This window comes from Jaculus jaculus, chromosome 5 (assembly GCF_020740685.1).
Source record: "Jaculus jaculus isolate mJacJac1 chromosome 5, mJacJac1.mat.Y.cur, whole genome shotgun sequence".
Taxonomy (NCBI): domain Eukaryota; kingdom Metazoa; phylum Chordata; class Mammalia; order Rodentia; family Dipodidae; genus Jaculus; species Jaculus jaculus.
Genome location: NC_059106.1, coordinates 31,903,453 through 31,926,672, shown reverse-complemented (window position 1 = coordinate 31,926,672; position 23,220 = coordinate 31,903,453). Strand labels below are relative to the sequence as shown.

At 39.1% G+C, this 23,220-nt stretch overlaps 1 protein-coding gene across 1 annotated transcript in view; it reads right to left on the bottom strand.

Moving 5' to 3' along the window:
• Positions 1-18,230: 18,230 nt before the first annotated feature.
• The window catches only part of Gpr158 (G protein-coupled receptor 158), a 344,357-nt gene continuing 339,367 nt past the window's right edge, over positions 18,231-23,220 (bottom strand). The window contains exon 11 of the mRNA XM_004659673.3: positions 18,231-22,550. Coding sequence (XP_004659730.3) covers positions 21,078-22,550 — 1,473 coding nt within the window. The 3' untranslated portion in view covers positions 18,231-21,077. The remainder of the gene's footprint in view (positions 22,551-23,220) is intronic.

The following is a 23,220-nucleotide window of genomic DNA, read 5'->3' as shown; positions in this document are numbered from 1 at the left end:
GCATAAACTTCCTGTCCAGTAAGAGGAGTGTGGGCCTCACAGGATAGGCCTCATCCAAGTACGCTCCTTCCTTGGAATATGTTCTCTCTCAGTAATACTGGAAATAGCTGTATTGTCTATATTATCATCAAGTTCTTTTGACCTCTCCTGGTAGTGAAGCTTTACTAATAATTAATAATTTTTGTGTTTAAATTTCCAAGCATAATTGACTTGTGTGTTTCTGTTTTCTGATAGGAAGCTAACTGATACTCGGTTTCAACTTCTGACTCCCCTTCTCCTCTGCATATCGCTGTTCATGATTTAACTGTGGATCTTGAACCCAGTGCCAACAAATATACTTCATGTTTCACCATGCCTTGCAATTCTTCTAGGTACCATGACTTCAGTTATACAAGTCAGAGTTGCCTGTAATATCATTAGCTGGATTTCAGCACCCACTTTCCCCACACCTATTCTTCAACCCTATCTGTCCAGAGAAAATGATGGGTCATGTTCCAAAACCCAAATAGTATGATATGTCTACAAGGCCATGTGAACTTCCGAAGCAGAAATTACTGTTTAGTCATCATTGCTGTTTGAAGGAAGCTATTGAAGGGGCTTTCTTATAACCACTCTATTGCTACTGGGTTAAATTTGGCTGAGCAGCTAAAGAAACTCTTAGAAGATTTATATGAAATTCTAGAACACTAATCACTGTCAACTACCGAGCACTTATTTGCTTATTTAATTCTTATGGTAAGTCAATAGGATAGAGTGCTATTTGTGACAGCTTTCCCAAGAGAAATTATGTATGAATGATATTTCCATACATGTTTCTGGAACTGGTGGTTGTGCTGGCATTCATATCTTCTTGCTCTTACTGCACATCTGCATTCTCTTTGCCTTCAGAAATAACTCATCTGATAATGGTTCTCTATCTTGAGAGGTAAAGAAAACCTTCATTCCTAGACAATCTTGATCATTCATCAATCCTGCCTCAACGAAGCTGCTCTCCATGGAGTCTAATTGTGGGACACATGCAGAGACATCCTAAGGGCTTTCCTATAGTACAGACATCCTTGGCCTGTGTGAGCACCCTGGCAGTAGTCAGATTTCCCCTATGCAATCAGGCTCAGTCATCTCTTCAACAGCAACTCCTTTACTTGTGAATTAGAAGCCGAGTGTTCCTCTTCACTTACATGCCAGGGAATTTATTGTTGTGCCTTCCTTTGAAACCAGGATATGTGGGCTAGCAGAGACTGAGGATTTGAGGATAAAAAGAAAGCCTTTTACTATTGGATCACTATGGTAGTAGTAGTATAAAATGCTACTCCTGTTTCTGTACTTAATGTTGGCACTCAGATAAGAAAAAGCTCTGCAATGAGTAAGGAATACAGCTCAGAAAGCAGTTGCTTGGCATTCACAAAGTCCTGTGTTTTATTCCCAACACACACACACACACACACACACACACACACACACACACACACATTTTTTTGATGCAATTGTGAATTAGTGTGATTCTCTGATTTCATCCTCTGTGTGTTTGTTGTTAGCATATAAGAAGGCTAGTGATTTCTGTGTGTTTAATTTGTGTCCTGCTACATGCCTACAGGTGTTTATCAATTCTAAAACTGGTATAGTCTTTGGGGTCCTTTATGTATAGAATCATGTCATCTGCAAGTAATGGTAATTTGATCTCTTCCTTTCCAATTTGTATCCCCTTTTTTAAGGGATTTTATTTGTTTATTAGAGAAAGACAGAGGGGGAGAAAGAGAGAGAGAGAGAGAGAGAGAGAGAGAGAGAGAGAGAGAGAAGGAGAGGGAGAGAGAGAGAGAAGAGTGAGAATGGGCACACCAGGGCCTGCAGCCACTGCACACGAACTCCAGACTTGCCCCACCATGTTTATCTGGCTTACATGGGACCTGTAGAATTGAACCAGGGTCCTTAGGCTTTGCAGGCAAGCACCTTAACTGCTAAGCCATCTATCCAGCCCTGTATCCCTTTTATGTGTGTCTCTTGCCTTATTGCTATGGCCAAGACTTCCAGTGCTATATTAAATAAAAGAGGGGACAGTGGTCACCCTTGTCTTGGTCCTGATTTTAGTGGAAATGCTTCAAGTTTTTCTCCATTTAGTATGGCTATAGGCTTGTCATAAATAGCCTTTATTATTTTGAGATATGTTCCTTCTATTCCCAGTCTCCTTAGGACTTTTATCATGAAGAGATGTTGGATTTTTGTCACCTGCTTTCTCTGCATCTAATGAGATGATCATTTAAGTTTTGTCCTTCAGTCCATTTATATAATGTATTACATTTATCTATTTGTGTATGTTGAACCATCCCTGCATCTCTGGGATAAATCTTGTTTGGTGGTGGTGAATGATCTTTCTGAGATATTCTTGTATTTTGTTTGCCAATATTTTGATGAGAATTTTTGCATCTATGTTCATGAGGGAAATTGGTCTGTAATTTTCTTTTTTAGTTCTATCTTTGCCTGGTTTTGGTATCAGGGTAATGCTGGCTTCATAGAAGGAGTTTGGTAGGATTCCTTCATTTTCTATTTTATGGAAAAGTTTAAGAAACAATGGTGTTAGTTCTTCCCTGAAGGTCTGGTAAAATTCACCAGTGAATCCATCTGGGCCTGGACTTTTTTTAGTTGGGAGATTTTTGATAACTGCTTGGATCTTCATACTTGTTATAGGCCTATTTAAGTGGTTAATCTCATCTTGATTTAATTTAGGTAGGTCATATAAATTAAGGAAATAATCCATTTCTTTCAGATTTTCAGAAATAGTGGAGTATATGTTCTTATAGTATGTCCCTATGATATTTTGAATTTTCTGGTATCTATTGTGGTGTTGCCTTTTTCATCTCTAATTTTATTAATTTGTGTCTCTTCAGGACCTCATTCCTCCCCAATCAATGTTACTTTAAGACCCTGTAAAGGTGAGAAATCAAAGTTGTAATTCACTCTCATACTGGATTAGACTCTGGATTTAGTTTCATAACTGTCAATTCTCCAAATGCAGGCTATGTGGGTTCCTTTTAGACAAACACAGAAAATTCCAGGTAACTTATGTGCTGCTAGACATTAAATTTTGTATCTCTTACTTCACACTTTTGTTCCTCCATAAAATTTTGTAAGGCTTAAAATTGCCTCATGCAAGGATTTGACTAATTAGCATTCAATATTTTGTAAATTTCTATTGCCACATTATGCTTGGATTATCTTCCCCACTCAGTACTTTTAAGTCTACTCAAGTTAGAGAATCAATTCCAGAATCCCTGGAATCAAATTAGCAAACCCATCCTTGAGGTTTTGTAACTCAAGTATAATTCTCAGCGCCCACACCAGTATCAGAGTTCTTCAATGAAATAGAACCAAGATGATGAGGATAGAAGGATGGACGATAGAGAGGTGATAGACTGATAGATAGTTGAGAAGTAGATGGATAAAATAGATGATAGATGGTAGATAGATAGATAGATAGATGATAGATAATAAGAAGAGAAATGACAGATGCAGGAGTGTAATGATTTGTATGTGGTTTCTTTCCCAGAGAGTCTTGTATTAGAAGCTTGTTCCCTGAAATGTAGCTATTCAGAGGTGATGAAGCCTGCCCAGAATCTCATCATTGTCTGTGAGCCATCCACCTAAAACCTTGCCTAGAATCTGACCAAAACCCCTAGAGAGAGCTTCCCCTATGTTCTAGCAACAGAAAAGTAGCTGGGAATTCACTGCATTTCAGAACACCATTTAGTTTCATAGTTCACTCATGAGTTATGTATTGAGACAAACTACAAAAGGATCAAAGTAATAAAACCACATGAAACCTGTGGGTGATAAAAATACAGGAACAAGTATAGTTTGCTACAGAGAAAAATAAGTAAAAATTGTCTAAGCAATGCATGTGCTATTAGAGAAGACAGTATGAATTACATTTTTCAAAAAGTTTTTTAAAAATACATGAAGTGAGCTGTCTATGTTTTGGAATCACTGGCTGAATTTTATTGGAAAAAGTCACCACCTGAATTTTATTGTCTGAGTTTCCGTGCATCAACCAGCGTGCCATGAGGTCCTCTGTAACAGTGTCCCTAGTCCTGTCTGTCTTCATCCTAAAAACAAACCTCCCTCACATCTCTGCTATCAGCAAGCTCCATGTCTGTCTGTCTGTCTGTATTTATTTATTTGTTTTCAAGCATGAAGAGATAGATAAAGGACAGAAAGAGAGACTGGGCATGCCAAGGCCTCTGGCCTCTACAAGCAGACTCCAGATACATGTGCCATTCTGTGCATCTGGCTTTACGTGGGTACTGAGGAACCAAACTCGGGTCCTAAGGCTTTGCAGGCAAGTACCTTTGCCACTGAGCCATATCTCCAGCCCTTCTTTTTAATTTTTGATGCCTTAAAATGCCCTTTGGGGCTGGAGCAAACCGCAATATTGGTTCAGTGTAGAAAGACTCCTGAGCACCATCGTCTGTCCTTAGTATGCATGCCAACCAGATGGCTGTGCCCTGGTGATGAGATGTGGAGGCACTGAAAGTAGTGCTGGGCCCCCAAGCCAGGACTTGCTTATAAACATGGGGTGAATCTCTGGGCATGCCATCTCCAGGGATGTAGAGCACAGACCACTAAGCAGTGGATAGAGGCCGGTTATTTACCAGTGTACCCGTGAGCAAGCCATCCAGGCCATGTGATGTTCAAGTGTCTCAAAAGCTGCAGAGTATGGTACATGAAGCTCGAGTTTCTTCCACGACCATAAGAACCCAGCATTTCCCCTGAGTCCAAATGCAGGGAATAGAGGGGAAGGGTGAAACTGACATCCTGCACGTAAATCCATTACACCAAAAATGATCCCAAAGAGGAAAATGTATAGAGGGGAATTCAGTGAAATTAGATGGAACACAAATACTCTCCCAAGAGTGCATTCCCTGTCTCTTGGAGACCCAAAAGAATGCGAGACGTCTTAGAGGACTGGAAACTATTTTCTCTGAGTATCTGAAAGTAGGAACTCAGCTTCAGTTTGTAATCCTGTGTTATAGGTTGGTCTTGAATCTCCTTAAGCAAACCAAGCATCCCAAATAAAAATGAAAAATGCATTGATATGGAAATTAGAGCAACTGTGTTTTTCCATGTAACAAAGCAAGTTTTACAGAACTTGTTTTAATTAGATCTTCAGAACTACTTGCATGAAATTTAATTGACATAATAGACTGAAATTTATCTCTGTTAACTTTGTTCTTGTTTATTGAATTGTCTCTTCAAGAGAAGAGAACATAAGTTGGCCTTTGTCCCATTTAATTTGCCAATGATACATATTCATACACCTTTAAGAAGAGTTGCTGTGGGGTGGAGAGATAGCTTAGTAGTTAAGGTGCTTTACCTGCTAACCCTAAGGGCCCAGGTTCAATTTCCCAGTGCCCATATAAGCCAGATGCACAAGTAGCACATGTGTCTGCAGTTTGTTTTCAGTGGCTGGAGGCCCTGGTGAGCCCAATCTTTTCCTGTCTGCCTCTTTTTCTCTCTCTTTCTCAAATAAATAAATGTTAATTTTTTTAAAAAAATGAGTGATCGTGTGGCATATTTAATTATATGTATGGTTTCTGTGCTTAGCGTCATGATTTTCATATATTTTTCAGGTTTCTGGTGGGTGTTGGTCTGAGCTCAACAAAGCCAGTCTACCTTGTTGTGGAAGCTCGTGGTGCTGTGGTCACTTGGTGTGCATGTGGCAAACCCCATTAATGTGAATCACTGTAATTATTTGTGCAAGCAACCACTCCCGATTTCCATATTAACTGCTGTTATTTCCTGTCTGTCATCTTCTCATTCTCCTTTTATTATTCCTTGCATGAAGCTTTTCAGGTTGATATTTCCAGGATGAAGCCTCAGCTGGGTATACCAGGCTTTTCCTTTTGCACTGGCTTTCAGAGATTTTAGTATTTTCAGCCATTTCAGTGACTAGAGATTATTAAGCCTTGTATTGGTTATTTTTCTTGTTGCTGTGACCAAATCCTTGACAAGCAGCATCTTCTGGGAGGAACAGTTTATTTGGCTTTATAGGGGCTGGGAAAGCATAGTGACAGAAGTATGTGGCCAGTCACATTGTGCCCATAGTCTGGAAGCAGATAATGGACAGGACGTGGGGCTGGGCTATAAAACATCCAGACTTGCCCCAGTGACTTATTTCATATAGCAAGACTCGATCTGTAAAGATTCTACAACATTCCAAAATCATGTGACCAAGTGTTGAACACATGAGGGTACGTTTCTCATCAAAACACAAGCACCTTGTGTATGGATGCAATGAAGTAATTTGATTACTATAATTTGGTTGTAATTCTATTTTATTTATCTAATTAACTTACTTGAGAGATATAGGTAGACAAGTGATAGAAAGAAAGAAGGAAATAAAGAAAGAAAGTTACAAGGGCTGTCTGCTGCTGCCAATGAACTCTAAATGCATGAAACACTTTGTGTATCTGGCTTTATGTGGGTGTTGGGAAACTGAATCTGAACCTTCAGGCTTTGTATTACCTTTAGCAACTGAGCCATCTCTACAGCCTTGTTTTTTTATGAATCAGAAATAAGCATATAAATTCTCTATAAAACTAAGAAAATAAGAATAAATAAGATTTGGTTTTAGAATGTGCCTTCTGGGGGAGATGTTATAGGTAAAATGCCAGTGAGGATTTTGGAAACAATGAGATCTGAAGTGGGAGAGAGGTGCTATGTAAATGCCAGGTTATTTTTATATCCATGATAGTTAAGATGCTCTGAAAAGGTCAAGCACTAGTCAAAGATAGCAGAATCTTGGAAAAGCAAATATTTCTGGTTTATCACAGGCCATACTCATTCATTTGGAAGTAATTTATCAGGGGTCTGGTAGACAAAGTAGATAAGCAAAGATCAGCAGTTTTAAACAAAATACTATATTTTAATTGAATTTTTAAAACTTACAAACTGCTCTCAAGAGAATTTGAATCCCAAGCCATGAACAAATGTCTGCTCTTTGGCAAGATTAGATTCAGAAAGAATAGTTCACATTTTAAAGGTAGAAGCTGTGTTCTACAAGGTTCAATTCTCAAGTCAGAGAAAGCACCCAAGTAAGACACACAGAATAAAGTAGGCTTGAAAGGAAAGCCAGTCCAGGGTAGAGAAGTGCTCTGTGAGCTACTTGGAAATCTGGCAACTCACAAATACAATGCCATTTCCGTCTCTTCTTGTCTGCACCTAATGTTGGATAGAATCTCCCCTGGATTAACTGCACTTGCTAAATTCAAGTTTTGATCTTCCATAACTATTCTGGAAAATAGCTCTGTAGCCTTGTAGTAAGTACATGTTCAGTTCTCTTCCTGATTTCACCTTAGAGTTTTGTTTGTTTGTTTGAGACAGGCTCTCAATATGTAACCTGGATGGGCCTTGTCTCTCTGTCCTCCTTCCTCAGCCTCCTGAGTGCTGGGATTACAGTGTGTAGCACCATGCCTGGATCACTTTCAATTCTTGACTTTGAAGATTTTGAAAGAAACGTTCTTGAGACGTTCAAGATCAAATTGTCATATTATGAATGGTCCTGCTGTTGCCACTTAGAACCAACCACTGCACATGTCACCACCTCCCCATGAGCCATAGTAAGTGTGCAGTCATCGTCCTCTGGCTACCTATGACCAAGTGCACCATTTGGGCATCATGACAGTAACTCATACCAGTGTATCCTGCAGGAGCCCCTTGGCATGTGATCATCATCTCAGGTGGAGGGGGTGAAAGCCCATTATGAGCCCAGAAGTCTAGGAGTTAAAATGACTTGCTGTTAGTTGACGATGCAGGATCTTCATGGCAATGCTCATTTGTAGACAGAGTAGGTATTCAGAGAAGTTGGCTAAAGCTAGTCAGAAATGAAGTTCAATGTCCAAAAATCTGGGGTTACATGAACATAAACTTCATCGGGAGAAGATTATTTCAGTTTATAATTTCTTTTTAATCATCTTTTTTTAAAAAAAAAAAACAACACAAAACTGAAAGTCCTTGGACCCAAAGTTTTCCATTAGGAAGCTCACTGAGAAAGAGGTTCTGATCTTTTGTACCACTGTTTCCATGGTATCCAACACACCACTACACTGCAAGAGGAAACTCAAAATTTAAGTTAAAAAATGGAACTTCCACTCATCTACCACCCTTAAACAGCAGGTAGAATGTAATTATGACAGAGTTTTCAATGTATAGATCCCTCGTTTCCTTATTTAGAGAATGGTTTCTAGATCTATCAAAGCTATTTATGACACTGACCCTCCTGTGCATACTTATGTAGCTGAAAGTCTAAGGCAAAGGTTAAAATGATCTCACTCGGGCCGCAGTTTGGTTAAGAAATTAGAAAGAAATTCAGCAACAGTAAGCTTTCCCTTGGTCATGCTGTGGTAACACTCTTAAATTTTCAGTGGTGTCCCAAATCAGATTTTCTATTTTGCTCATGCTAAATGTTGGTGGTGGAACAGCTGTGATCCTGTTGGGCTTTGCTTATGGGCCTTTTTTTATCCTGAGATGTAGGTCAGAGCAGAAGTCTCAATTAACAACTTGCTATTCTTGTGGCAGAGGGAAGAACTAAACCACAGCCACGTGAAGATATAAATCTCTATTCAAATGTGGCTTAGCCTGAAGTTAATGGCTTCTCTTGGATGGTACTGATAACAGGTAAGGTATATATATGATCAAACTATAGGGAAAGATTCAGTGGTGGAAAGAATGGTACCATCTATAACAGTGCAAGTTGACCTCTCCTTTTATTAAACGAAACACACCCTTTCTCCAAAGAAGACACTATGAGTTCCATTGAAGCACTGTAGCAAACTCAGGTTCAATGTCTGTCAGCTCATGACAATCATATTATCAGCTCCAGATAAAGCCTTTTTTGATTTGGAGTTGTCTGGACTAAAAGGACAAGTTAATGCTTTCTATTACTGCCAGATTATAGTAATTGAGGTAACCCAGGCCTAGAAAGCCAAACATTACATGTTTTCTCTCATATATGGATCCTAGCTACAGATGCTTAGACTTCTGTGTGAGTAGGAAGAAAACTCAGTAGCAAAGGCCAGTAAGCTAGAAAAGCGATATAAAGGGAAAAGAAAGGAAGGGAGGGGAGTACTTAATAGGATGGTATTATATGTATATATATGTAGAAGAATAGATTAATGGGGGTGAAAAGGCCCAAGTGAGGTCAGAGGAAGAGATTGAGTAAAGGAAAGGTGGAGGGAGGGCTAATCAAAATCTAAGAGTATATAAATAAATCATATGGAAACCTACTTTTTTGGACAATGGAGCACTCAGGAGCTTAGATTGTTGCTAGAAAATTTTCAGTGCCAGTGATGGGATATCTTCCAGTGAGTTGTTGCCCAGAGTGGTCCCTGATACCCCCAAAACATTATAGGATATTCCCGAGGCCTTTGGTTTCCCACCAGGAATACAAGGTAAGACCCTATTGCTGAAAACTCCACATACTTGGGCTTCAAGGCCACTGAGAAATCCTGCTGGAACTGAGCCAATAACCTCTTCCATGTAGACCAGCTACCAGCAAGCTGTAAGAAGCCATTCTGTATGAAATTCGATGGGAGAGAGAGAAAGCACCAGTGAAGATACTCAACAGAGGGAACAGCAAGTTTTAAATTTTGCCAGCCAGGTTAAATGAGCCAATGGGTGCAATATGGCATGTCTGTCATGGTGGAAACAAACTGACCTCTAATTGGACTGGAGGCCCATTCCATGGGAGAGAATACAACCCTGATACTGAAGACTTAAAACAGTGGTAGTCTCAAGTCCTAGGAGTGTCATGTCTGCTTCTGTCTGGCTAAATGTATATACTATGCTTATCAAACTGCCCAGTAAGCACTTCTCTTAATGTTCATACCAATATATTAATGGTACTCTCACTTTTGGTAGAGAATCTTCTCTTTTCAGATGGCAGTGACCTTGGGATGACTCAGAAGGCATCATGGTGCCAGAAAGAAGTGACAGGAGTGCTCAGCACTGCAATCTCTCTATCACACCTTCCAAGGCTCAGGGTCTATTGCAGAAGAGGTGGCAGAAAGAATGTAAGAGCGAAAGGAAGGGCAGGACTCCTTACAACGTGCTCCCCCTAGACACAAAATGGCCTGGATATCCATGACCTCAGTGTCTGACACTACCTACACACGACCATCATAATAGGAGGAAAAGACCATGACATCAAAATAAAAGAGAGACTGATTGAGAGGGGAGGGGATATGATGGAGAATGGAGTTTCAAAGAGGAAAGTGGGGAGGAGGGAGGGCATTACCATAGGATATTGTTTACTATCATAGAAGTTGTTAATTAAAAATACATAAATGACTAAATAAAAAAGAAAGGAGAGTGAAGTAGGAAGGGGTGAACACAATACTAGCCATTCTGAAAGAGGGATGCGTAGGTGGGTGGGTGGTCATGTGCTGGTGCACACTAGCTGCAGGACCCTTAGGAAGATACTAATCCCATCACCTTCCCACCCCATGAAAAAGAAACATGTTTCTGGATTAGAAACCAGAGTCATCTTCCTGATCTAATGGGCTCCCTGACCCTGGCTTGATGTTATGGGTGTCTCTGTGGCTGTGAAACTCCTTGACCACATCTGAACATGGCTTTTGAGAATATAAATTCCTGGAAAGACAGATGAATTTTTCTTTCATATCAAAGGGTGTGGGTCCATAGTTCATGTTATATCTCAAATTAATATAGTCATTTACTTACGGTGGTTATATTTTCTAGATTTTTGAGAATCTCAGGTTTATGGCTACTGTATAATCTAGTATAATTAGCAATGCCCTTTTTTTTCCTTTTATAAAGCTGGGTTTAGTTAAAATGATCTTGTTCTTAGCCTGTAATTTTTTTTGGCAATACTCTATCTAGCTTTTAATTATTTCAATGTCTGCTATTACTAGTAGCCCCATAACCACTTGTCCAATTATTTTTTTTGAGATTTGTGTTTGTCTTTAGATTAACTGACTGCTATGTTGAACTTCCTGGGCTTCTACTGGAGGCTATGCTCTTATTTCCCTTTTCACAAACCTTGTCATTTATTTGAAGGGATGTATTGGGAGTAACTCATTTTAATATTAAAACTTTTCACTGAGACCATGGATGAATTAGCATTATGGAATTTTGTCTCAACTTTCTTAATTAGAACTGAGAAATGGTTCAATTTCCCAGTAGCCACACACATTCTAGAATTTCTGGGTTTTCTCTCATTCTTTCAATTCTGATTACAAGTCAGCCACTTACTTTTGATGCTCATTTATTTCTTCTAGCAGCTTATGGAAGGGGGTCATCAACTCAGAACCCCAACTTTCTCTTCTACCAGGTTTTGTTTGAAGTCACAAGCTCATTAAGTGCATTGTGTGTCTTTCAATTCACAATAGGCAGCAGTTATACCAAATACTTTGTTACTAAAACTGTCAACTTTTAGTTCCGATTTTCTTGATACCCACTGCCTAGTCCAAATGTCAGCATTGCATTTTTGCCACTGTTACAGCAGTATCCCATATCTTGGTCTCAATTTCTATATCAGTGAGCTTTCTTTATTTTTTTTTAAATTATTTACGTGAAAGTGACAGAGAAAGAAAGAGGTAGATAGAGAAAGAGAGAGAATGGGCACGTCAGGGCCTCTAGCCACTGCAAACGAACTCCAGGTGTGTGCACTACCTTGTGCATCTGGCTAATGTGGGTTCTGGGGAATAGAGCCTCTAACCAGGGTCCTTAGGCTTCACAGGCAAGCACTTAACCACTAAGCCATCTCTCCAGCCCTCAGTCAGCTTTCTTTATGACAGATAACATGCAAATTTCTATGGCTTTCAAAGACAAAGGTTTGTCTCTTACTTTTGTTACACATTACCTGCAACATGCCAGCCATGCTTATTAGCTCTGTCCTAAGTGTTTTGACTGGGATCCATACTGAAGTACCATTATTGATAAAGAATAGACATGTGAATGAACTCATTTTGGACCTATGCACTATATACCCTAGGTGGACAGCAGATGGCCAGTCTATATCAGATTTACAGTCTTCTGATAGAAAGAATAGAACTACTGAAGAAGCTTTTGCTCAGGCAGATGCCATCTTGCTTCTGATCACAGGTCTTTGTTCAAAGTGAGTTACATTCCAACTGTTGTGTGATGGACCATGTACTCCTGATCAGAGAGGGACTTCACATCACACAGCAATGGAAAGGCATGCAGTTTGTAGGGAAAGCATAATATAATTGGTAATTGTAATATAATGTTCTTTGTCCTTTGACATGCCATGGCAATTATTTTGACCAAATAAAAATTAGGAGCCTGAATTTTTTTTTTTTATGTTAAGGTCTTTTTGGATTGAACCAAATAATGCATGGTTTGCCAAGTCATTTATGAAACAGTTCTAAAGGGGGTAAAAAAGGTCCCTATAGATTTAATGAATAAAACAGTACAGAAATGTATGATAGTACATGCACTGTCAAAGTTAAAATACAATGAGAAAAATCTCTTATTACATAAGAAACATGGTTTTGAGAGCAAATGCCCCAAAAGAAGGATTTATTACAATGATAAACTAGTCAATGTTACATTCTGCTTCAAGTGATGAAAGTAAAGTGAGCCTTGAGATGAATTTGCTCCATGGTTAAGATTACTTGTATGCAGGCCTAAGCGCCTGAGATCTCCAGAGTTCCATTCCACACCCACATAACAGCTGGCTGTGACTATGTATATCTGTAACCCCAGTCCCGCAGGGGGTGAGCTTGGAGAGTCCTCAGGAGACAGTTGGGAGTGGTGTGATGAGGGACCAGATTAATTTGGTTTGTCATCCTAACTTTGCAAATTTCATGTCAGTCCTTTTGAACACCCATGAACAGAAACATCACAATGTAAGGATTAGTCCCTTCAAGGACTCTTCCTGGAAATCACATAAGGCATCATTGCTTACATTTTCTTTAATAAATTTAATCATTTGGCTACACCTGCCAAAAAAAAAGTTGTAAGATGTAGAGTTTTTTTTTTTTTTTTTTTTTAAGGGGCTCTATACATAGCTAAATTTCTTGGATTATGTTACCAAGAAATGAAGAATAGCAATGGCCACAATCCACAATCACTGCCAATGCAGCTGGATGGGAACACAGGAAAAACAATTGCACACCCAAATTGCCTGTGAAGTCTGCGAACCAATGTTCAACTCTCCACATAAGCCAGATACACAAAGGTGAGGCAAGACAAGGTTGCACATGCCCACTAGGTGGTGAAAGCATCTGGAGTTTTGTTGCAGTTGCTGAGGCCCTGGTGTGCCAATTTTATCCCTGTCATACTCTCTCTAAATATAATACAAAGGGATCACAATGCAACTGTCTGATATTTTCACTTGGAGAAAAAGATGCTCTCCTCTGTTGTAGAGAAGTAATGGCATGAACTTCTGTCAAATTGCCTAATTCTTAAGAAAACTACATCATTTTTAAATTGTTCTTTCTACATTTTACAGTAGTAAGGAATTTGCAAACATTAATGTAGAAAAGGCAAAATGTACTCCATTGTTTTGTATTCTTTGATCTGCTGCTAATTAATGATAATAGTGGTCCACTCACTCTTTAGACTAGCATTGCTTGTATTATCTGAGGATAACATGAATTAGAAAGGTTGGTGTTTGTCATATAAAATTATCTTTCTCTGGATCAATTACCCAAAAGTTTTAGACAATGGAGCTAATTTTACATCTATTGTGTTGGATTCTATTAACCTTTAGGTATGTAAATAGAAATGGCTTCATTCAAAACTTGGCCTTGCAAGAATATTTTGGCCTGGCTTTTGATGCTGAATGAATGACTGTCCATTGCCAGAAAAGCCAGAGCCATTGTGAGAAGTGCACAGTGGAGGATCCAGAGAGGAAATTATTCTTCAGCTTCTGATTCAGACATAACTCCAGCTTCATTTTGTATTTGAAGCAAATTTCCCATGACTTCCCCTACTAAACTTCAGGGACCTTTGTACTTATATTTTAGGAAATTTTACATGAAATATGTAAAATGGGGTCTAAAGACTTTTTTTTTTTTTAACAGACTGTGTTCCTCTTTCAAGTGTGTGAATTCTTCAGGTGATTTTAAAATTGCAATGACAGTCTTCTCAGAGCTAGAAAAAAAATCCAACCATCATTCGGAAACACAAAAGATCACACATAGACAAAGTAATCCTTAGCAGAAAAAATACTGCAGGAGATATGATAATTCCTGAAATAAAATTATATATAGAGAGCCAAAATGACAAAGATAGCATGGTACTGGCACAAGGCAGACACATGGACCAATGTAATAGAATAGAGGACTCAGAAATAAACTCAAACATCCATAGTCACCTGTTGCAGTCCGGTTCACATTGCTGGTAGAAATCACCCAACCAAGAGCAGCTTCTGGGAAAAAGAGAGTTATTTTGGTTTACAGGCTCGAGGGGAAGCTCCATGATGGCAGGGGAAATCAATGGCATGAGCAGAGGGTGGACATCACCCCCTGGCCAACATAAGGTAGACCACAGCAACAGGAGGGTATGCCAAACATTGGCAAGGGGAAACTGTCTTTAATACCCATAAGCCAGCCCCCAACAATACACTCCCTCCAGGAGGCATTAATTCCCAAATCTCCATCAGCTGGGAACCTAGCATTCAGAACACCTAAGTTTATGGGGGACACCTGAATCAAACCACCACATCACCCGATTTTCAATGAAGAAGGCATTAAAAACATATGGGAGAAAAGAGAAGTCAATTCAACAAATGGTGCAGGTGAAACTGGATATGTACCTGCAAAAGAATGAAATTAAAACATCTCTCATGCTGCAAAAAAATCAATTCAAAATGTATCAAAGACCTAGATTTAAAACCAGAAATATTGGAATAGCTACAGAAAAACATAAAATGTACTCTTTGGGTTATGGGTATAGGCATGAACTTTCTGGGAAATACTGCCAATTCAACATAGGCAATTGTGTCCCAAACCAACAAATGGAACTACATGAAATTAAAAAATTTCTGCACAGCCAAGGAAACTTCCAACAGAGTCAACAGAAAGCCTACAGACCAGGAGAAAAATATTTGCTAACTATAATTCAGATATATAAGATATCTAAAATATATAGATAACTGCAATACTAAACTACTCCCAAACTGTCAATTGATAAATGGGCAGATGAATGGAAGAGACAGTTAAAAGAAGAAACACAAATGGCCAACAAAACATTTTTTTTAAAAATTTCAACATTTCTAGCCATCAAGGAAATATATGTAATCAAGAAAACAAATGTCAACAAATTCTGGCATGGATCTGAGAAACAGAAACCTTGAGTCACAATTGATAGGAGTGTAAACTAGTATAGCCAATATGGAAGTCAGTGTGGTTTCTCAAAAAGCTAAAAATCAAATTACCATATGACCCAGCTGTGCCATTCCTGAGCATATACCTAAAGGACTCTGTACCCTACAACAGAGATACATACACATCCATGTTCACTGGTGTTCTAGTCACAATAGCTAGGAAATGGAATCAACTAAGATGTCCATCAACTAATCCTGAATCATGAAAATGTGGTATAAATACACAATGGAATTTTATACCAATGCAAAGAGAAAAAATGAAATTATAGAATTTGTAGGAAAATTGATGAAAACTAAAAATTATACTAAGCGAGGTAACCCAGGCTCAGAAAGACATATAAAGATACTACCTTTTAATGTTTTTATGTGTGTAAATAAGGGATTGTAAGAGCTAGGAAACTAGACAGGAAACTATAAGAGAAGAACAAGGATATATGAAACATAAAAGCAGAAAGTGGGCAATGGCGAGGGGAACGGCACAAATACGAAGGGAAATTAGGGAGAAAAGGGTAGGAAGGGAAACAATGCACAAATGTGGTTTGAAAAATACCTTAATAAAACCTAATTCTTGGTATGCTGATAAGAAAATAAATAAATTTTCATATATTTATTGGGAATTAGGGAGTTGCTTACCTATATGAGTTTTAGCAAAGCAATGTAATCTAAAGTGACAACACACACACACACACACACACACACACACACACAGAGGCAATCTTGGTCATGAAACGCAAAGGTCCTCATGTTCCAGTTTATTCAGACCTCTCATTCTTGCTTCTCTTTCTGGAGTCTCTTCAAACTCCAAGTTAGGAACCAAAGTCCTTTCTGATATGAGCTGCTAGGTCCTCCTTAGAGTTACAGACCAGTTACATTTTAAGGTTTCCCTTAGCACCAACACCTAATACTATGTTAGGTTTTCTCAATGAGATGGTTTTAAAGCTCTTGAGAGGAGCCAAAATAACAATAAAACATTTTGTCCTAAATATTTAATTACAGTTTTCTTAATTTGCATAAGGATAGCAAAATAGAAAACTTATTAGAAGTTGTGATTTTGAAGGAATAGCAACAATTTTCCCCTCTCCTCCTGAGGCCCTCATCTTCTAAACATTGTTACAGGAAACAGTTACCCAGAGCTGGCACCACAAATAGAGAATTAAAAGATTTATCCATGTTGACATGGACGCAGGGGAATAACGCTCAAAGCCTGAGTATTTAGTTCTGATATCCCAGGGTGTTTATAAACACCATGGCAGGCAGTTTGATATCATCTTGAATTCTTTTCACTGTTGATGGGTAAGCTTCTGGGCTACATGACTGGGGGCATGGGCAGAAGTGATAAGTGGTCTATAGAAGCAAAACAATTAGCTGTTAGCTCAGAGGGGAGGGTTTACTTATAGTTTGGTCTAATAAGATATTTGCCTGACTCAGGTCAGGATATAGCTGGCAGGGTTATGATAAGAGTAGGGCCAGATTGTTAATGTTCTTTCCAGCTTAAAATCTGAGGTGTTTACAAAACACTGTTCAGCACAGAAAGGAAAAAGAGGCTTTAGTTTGATTAAAATCTCCATAACAACATGATTCTCACACTCATCTTTTTTTTTTTCTTGATGAACTTTCTTATTTTTTTTAAAGTTGAACAAAGTGAAAACAAAGATAAAACATGGTGTATGTTTGATAATTACTTGGAACTTGTGACCTAATATCTTTGTGTAACTGCTTACTGCTTCACTAAAGATGTCTCCTATTTTTCAATTTCTGTTGTTTCAAATTATCTAGAAATAATGAAAAAAATATAGCTCTGAAATTTCTTTGTCTATTAAGTTCTTTAGCCTGCTTAAATCAATTTTATTGCTATTTTTATTAATTATGAATTTACTGTATGAACATATTGCACATTGGTCATATTCCTATTGGGTGACATACTCTTATGCTTCTCCCTTGCCCCATTCCACTGAGGGTATTCTTCGGAGAGGTTACTGGGATTCATTGTGGGGTCATCAATGCACCAGTCAGTGTCTGGAGGGGCAATATCTCAGGATAAGCCTTCCCACCTTGTGGCTCTTTCAATCTTTCTGCCCCTTCTTCTGCAATGTTGCCTGAGTATTAGGAGACACAAGTCTTCTTTAATGTTCAATTCTCTCCATCCTCTGATTTTTACTTCAATGATTTTGAGTCTCCTCAGCAACACTCATCTTCTAAGTGATCTAGCAGTCTCTCTCCATTTTAATCCATTTTGGGGGCGGTTCCTATGACTGTTCTTCTAATACATTATTGATCATGCTTCCTTTAAACCTCTTGAGTTCTAGAACAAGGAGAAGAACCTATCTATAGTCAACTGAGACAGCTCATAACGCTGTTCCAGTTATAGCCTGATGTCCTTTCAGTATTTAATGCCTTTGTAGATTTTAACCCCATTGGATTTGAATTCTCTAAAGAGCCTTCCCTCCATCCTTGACTTAGTTATGTTTATCTGTGTATTATCACCCCAGTGACTGGATGCTCCTCTGCAGATGGCCTGCTATCTGTGCTGAGTAAACAAAAATGTAGTTGAATTAGTTCCCATTTGGGAAGTGCTTTGTCAAATGAAAACCAATAGTCTTAATCAATTTTACTGGTACCAGATAATGATATGCACATCTGAGGACCATATAGCTAATCATTTATTTTATAGATAGGCAACTTGAAGATGTGTGCGCATAGGAAACTCAAAGATACAGATCTATATGGTATTTTTTCTAGAGTGGGATTGATGACTAAATTCAATTTCCAATGGATGAACACACAAGTCACTTTCATATAAATATGTTTTATTGCAGAGGAGTTATAGTTATTTACATGCTGTAACACATCACAACATAGAGTTACCAAATATTTCAGGGTGGGATGCGGTCAATTTCAGATAGTAGTTTCAGAAGAACCACAGATTAAGTGAAGACTTACAGCTTTGTTGACTCTACAACTCTCAGGTGCTAAGTGCTAGAAGTCAAAAGGCAGTGTTTTCAGTCCTACCTGTCCTCACTTGCATGCAGATACCTAGGAAGCAAATACAAGAGAACTGTCGCGTTTCAAATCCATACCACCACCAAAGTTTACAATGGGTTGAGTTATAATTCATGTTGTAAAGCATTTAATTCTTGCATAAAATATACAGTTCTATGAAGACTGATATAAATCTACTTATTTATAAACCCTGGCTTAAAACAAGGACAGAATGCAGCCTATACATGCATTGAGAAGGACAACCCAGCAAATGTCTGTGAGACCTTACCAGTGTCTGTTCATGTTCTCATAGTTCTCACCTGGGGAAATGAGCCTCCAGAATTGCAGAGTTCAACTTCTCTTGGTGGTTAGTAATGGCAATGAAACTTTAAGATAGATACTAGGCATTCTCACTGACTTATGCTGGTGGAGAATAATCTATGGACTTTAGACTGTTGTTAAGGTATAATTTGGCAACTTTTCTTTAAGCCACATTTCTCACAGCTCAACCTGAATTGCAATAAAAGTCACAGAGACACTTGACTGCTCAGTTCTCAAAAGTGAATCCAATGTTAACAGATCTCAGGCCTATGTGATACAAGCATGTGGGTGTAGAAACTCTAAACCAAATTCACAAATATGCCTTACTGTGGCATTCTAAGGTCATCAAGTAGAGAGGCTTTGATTGGCAGTAGTGAAAGAAATAAACAAAGGCAGCAGTCACAAATGGAAATTCTATAGTGCTTCACGCCTACCCACCAACCTGAGCAGTGCACAAAGTAAGCCAATGGGTGAGGGAGACCTACGCACGGCTTTATACAAATGGCGAAGTGCTCACTGACTCCTGAGTAAAAGAAACCATGGAAAAAATGTTGACGGTGGATTTAGAGAACTCTGTTTTTATTCTCTATTGAAAATAATAACAACAGACTTTGTATCTGTCTTCCGGTGTCTTTGTTCCCATCTTTTATTCTCCTATTGTGTTCTCTATGTTCACAAAATGAAAAACAGTTATTCAGATTGGAAATGTCATGACCCAGTAAGTGGTTAATACTCCAGTGTTTGGAGTGATAGGAAAGGGAAGCCTGGGCTGTATTTTTAAGTGATTTGTCTTAAAGCGAGACTGAGTTTTGTAATCTCACTTTAAGATCGCATGGTTAGGGCTAAGTCAGCAGTTTAGGATTTTCCTGGGAGGATATCAGTGTGGAATGCAACAAGTTTTATAAGACATGCTTTGAGGGCTGTTTTGCCTTGCAAATAAATCTTCCACCTTGCATTTTGAGTTAGGCAGCCTACAATGACAATTTTCAGGACTCATAAGTTTTCCCGAGCTTGAGAGAATTAAGAACCCATATCACCATATGGGCTTTGAATAAATCAGGTTATAAAACCTCTTTGGGATTTGACCCAGAAAGTTCTAGGTGAAGCAATGGATAAAAGTGTATGAGAATAGATTAAGGTAATTAAAAATATTGTATTTTCAGTATGCATAATAAAATATATATCCATACAATGATCATGATACCATCATTAATTTTTCTCTTTATAAAAATAATCCCTTGAAAGTGCTATAGGAGCTTCCTTTCTGTCTACATTTTAAAGGCAAATTGTCTAGACCCACAGTGGTGCTCTAACCCGTATGTCATTCCTAGACCCTTCCTTTTTGTGGTGTTCATGCACAGTAGAGTTTCTCACTCAGCTTATTTCTTAAGAAATTCTGCTGAGTATGAAATACTGAATGAGTGAAAAGGGACAAATGATTGGAATGACCTTGCTGTGACTTTGAACAAACAATGGATAAGTTGTCCTCAACTAACTGAGACATATGACTAAGTAGGACCACATAATCTCCAATATTAACAAAGTTCTGAGTCCTAACAAGAAATGCAAAACAAGAAACTCAACATCACATATATATGCAATCCTGATCAAGACAGTTTAACAAAGCATGATGTGAAATAATAGTGAAATCCAAATTCACACTATATAAACCATGGCCCAAACTCAAAGTGTATCATAGCATTAACGGCGTCCTAAACCAGAGAAAGCTTACTGTTATCCAAGAATCAACTACAGTTGATAGACAGAGGTTTTCAGTAAGTTGCAATAACAATTGAGCAGCTGTGGGTTGCATAAATGTGTTGTGTCACATAATATCAAAGTTATTTGCAAAAGTTATACAATCTGGAATGCTTGAATAGGAGACACAATGATGTACTGAAACATACATTTTAAGTAAACGAGAGCAATCGTGAATACAAAAGATATTTTGGGGGGATGCATTAAGTTAGCAGTGCTATCAAGGTTAAATAGGGTAAGAAGTTTCTTTTCAGTCAGCAGCTTGGAATTTCAGTCATATATACCTAGACTTTTCTTTGCCAAAACATCCCTTCATCTTCTATGTCTCCTGTCTCACTTATGATCTTCAAAGTCCATGGTGGAAACTGATCAGAGTGATTTCCCTTAAACATGACATCAGATTTTTCTGGAGATTTCTGTGGGGAATGGCCTTGGCCTAACGTGACTTCCAAGTTTCCCAACTGCAGCTGCCCTCCAGACCTTCTCCAGCCCACATCTTTGTCCTCCCTTCACAGTCTGCCCTATTGTCCCTTGATGGACAAATAAATATTCCCTGGGAAGTTTTGATTCTCAGGTCTTCTGTTTTATATCACACTTGAGGATTTTCCTCCTTTCCTTCCTGCAGATTCTACGCTTGGTTCGTGTTCTGGACCTCTTATTTCCGAGGCCCTGCTAGCTTATTTGCACTTAAAGCAGAAGAGACAGGTAAAGCTCCATTCCTTTCAGCATTCGGTTGGTCTGGGGTCTCGAACTCCCAAGGACACACTTCAGCTCGTGATGTTATTGGCCGTTGGGAGTTATTACTTGAGTGATAGGAGCCAGACATGCTTTCCACAGGCGAAGATGTCTGTTTTTCTTGGTCTCCCATTTGGTTGAGGCTTTCATTTTCTACTTTTGGTGCTATGACTTTGGGGGGCAGCTCTTGGTATTGCCCAGCACACACAAGGGCTGCATAATGCTGACTTCCATTTTCATCTTTGGCTCTCCCTGGGAGAATTGGAGTTTTGGAAATCAAATGATTGCCATCTTCAAAAAGAGACTGACCTTGGTTTTCCCAAGGGCACACTTCCACCTTAGCTATGCTCTTGTGATTGGATTGCTGACATCCTTCAGCTGCCTTAGGCTTGTGATGAGACTTCTCCATTAAGGAGAATGTTGGGTTTTTCTCCACTTCAGAAGTAGCAATGGATACATGCTTTTGAACTTTTGATTCTGAAAGCACAGGACCAGAGGTCAGGTCATAAACCTCCCAAGGGCACACTTCCCCAATGTCAAAGTTATCCTTTATCTGTGTGGTGCCTGGGCTCAGGTCAGAGACAGCAATGGGGAGGTTGACCCTCTGTTGTTTCATTATCCCAGATTTCTGATGCTTTCTTGGCTCTTCCAAATGATTGGAGTTTTGCGGGGCAGAGTCTTTAGTTTCTGCATTATCTGAAGTTGAGTACTTCCTGTTTGTCTCTTTATCCTTTGGCAGAGATTTCTGGGACTTACCACATTCTTCCACACCTGAGGCCTGGGTTTTCCCAGCCAACCCGAGCGTCTTCTCCTTGGCACTGGCTATGACACTGAGGGACTTTTGCAACATGGATGTGCGAGGGTGCCCAGGCTTCTTCTCGGAGCTGAGGTTGTGAGCACTGGCTGACTTGCACACCAAAGGCACTGACTCCGTGGACTCGGCCTCACTGTCATCTTTCAGTTTTTGCGTCAGCTTTTTACTTGAAAGTGATTCCAGAGTGGAATTTTCTGTGGCCTCCTCCTGGCTTTCCGTTGGCAGGCTGTCAGACTCTTCTGTTTGGTCTCTCACATGATCGTATGTGCTGTGAGATTTCTTGAGAGAGAAGACTCGATTTTTCAAGGACTCCTCCTTGGGCTTTGTAGTATTCCCTGAGGACTCTGGTGGGTTCTTTCTGACCAGGGCTGTGCCCTTAGCAGGGCAGTGGTCTGCGACCTCCTTGTCCTCTTTGGAACACTGTCTGCTCACTGTCTCTGGAATCTCAGTGATGCGTCTCATGATGGACCGTCCCAAGCCCTTCTTAGAGCACCGCTTTTTCTGGAGGTGGGGATTGTTCGTGATCATCTTCTTCCTTTTGTATATTTCTAACTGAGCATAGAGTTTCTTCAGCTCATCCTGCCAGAATGAGAGAAAATCCAAGAGTGTAAAGTTTAGTGTTTCAGCCAGAAATATCACTGAATGGTGTTGGACATCAATAAACCTGCACCCCTTAGGACTGTTGCACCATAGCTTTCTGTACCATCAATGCTCCTTGTTCTTAACTTTCTGATTGTGTTTTGAACTCTAAGACATAAACTCGTGCATTTTACCCTTGTTTCATGGAGCAAGAAGGACTTGGAATTTTCAATTCATCTGGTGTGGGCTAAGCCAAGACCATAACATAGCACAGCACCTTGGTCCTCTGCTGAACATGTTGCTAGAAGCACCCTGTAGCCATCTGTGGATGAGGTTCAGGGAACAACAGTCCACAGACTACTGTGAAGCATTTTCTTCCTTAACAGGCTATATATTTTCACTGATTATTTTTAAATAATCTGTGCTCTCTACCCATTGGTATATCCTACCTTTCTATCATCAAGATAAAACCACATACTACCGATCACATACAATCCATGCGTCATATGACTATCAATAAGTCAGTCAAGTCTACCAGGCATGGTCAAGGCTACAGTGAGAAGTGAAATAGCCTGTACATTTCAATGTATGTCATGATTACACACTGTAGCATTAATGCTCTTCATACCTTCAGTCACATACATACATCTTTCTTTTTAACACATGCAAA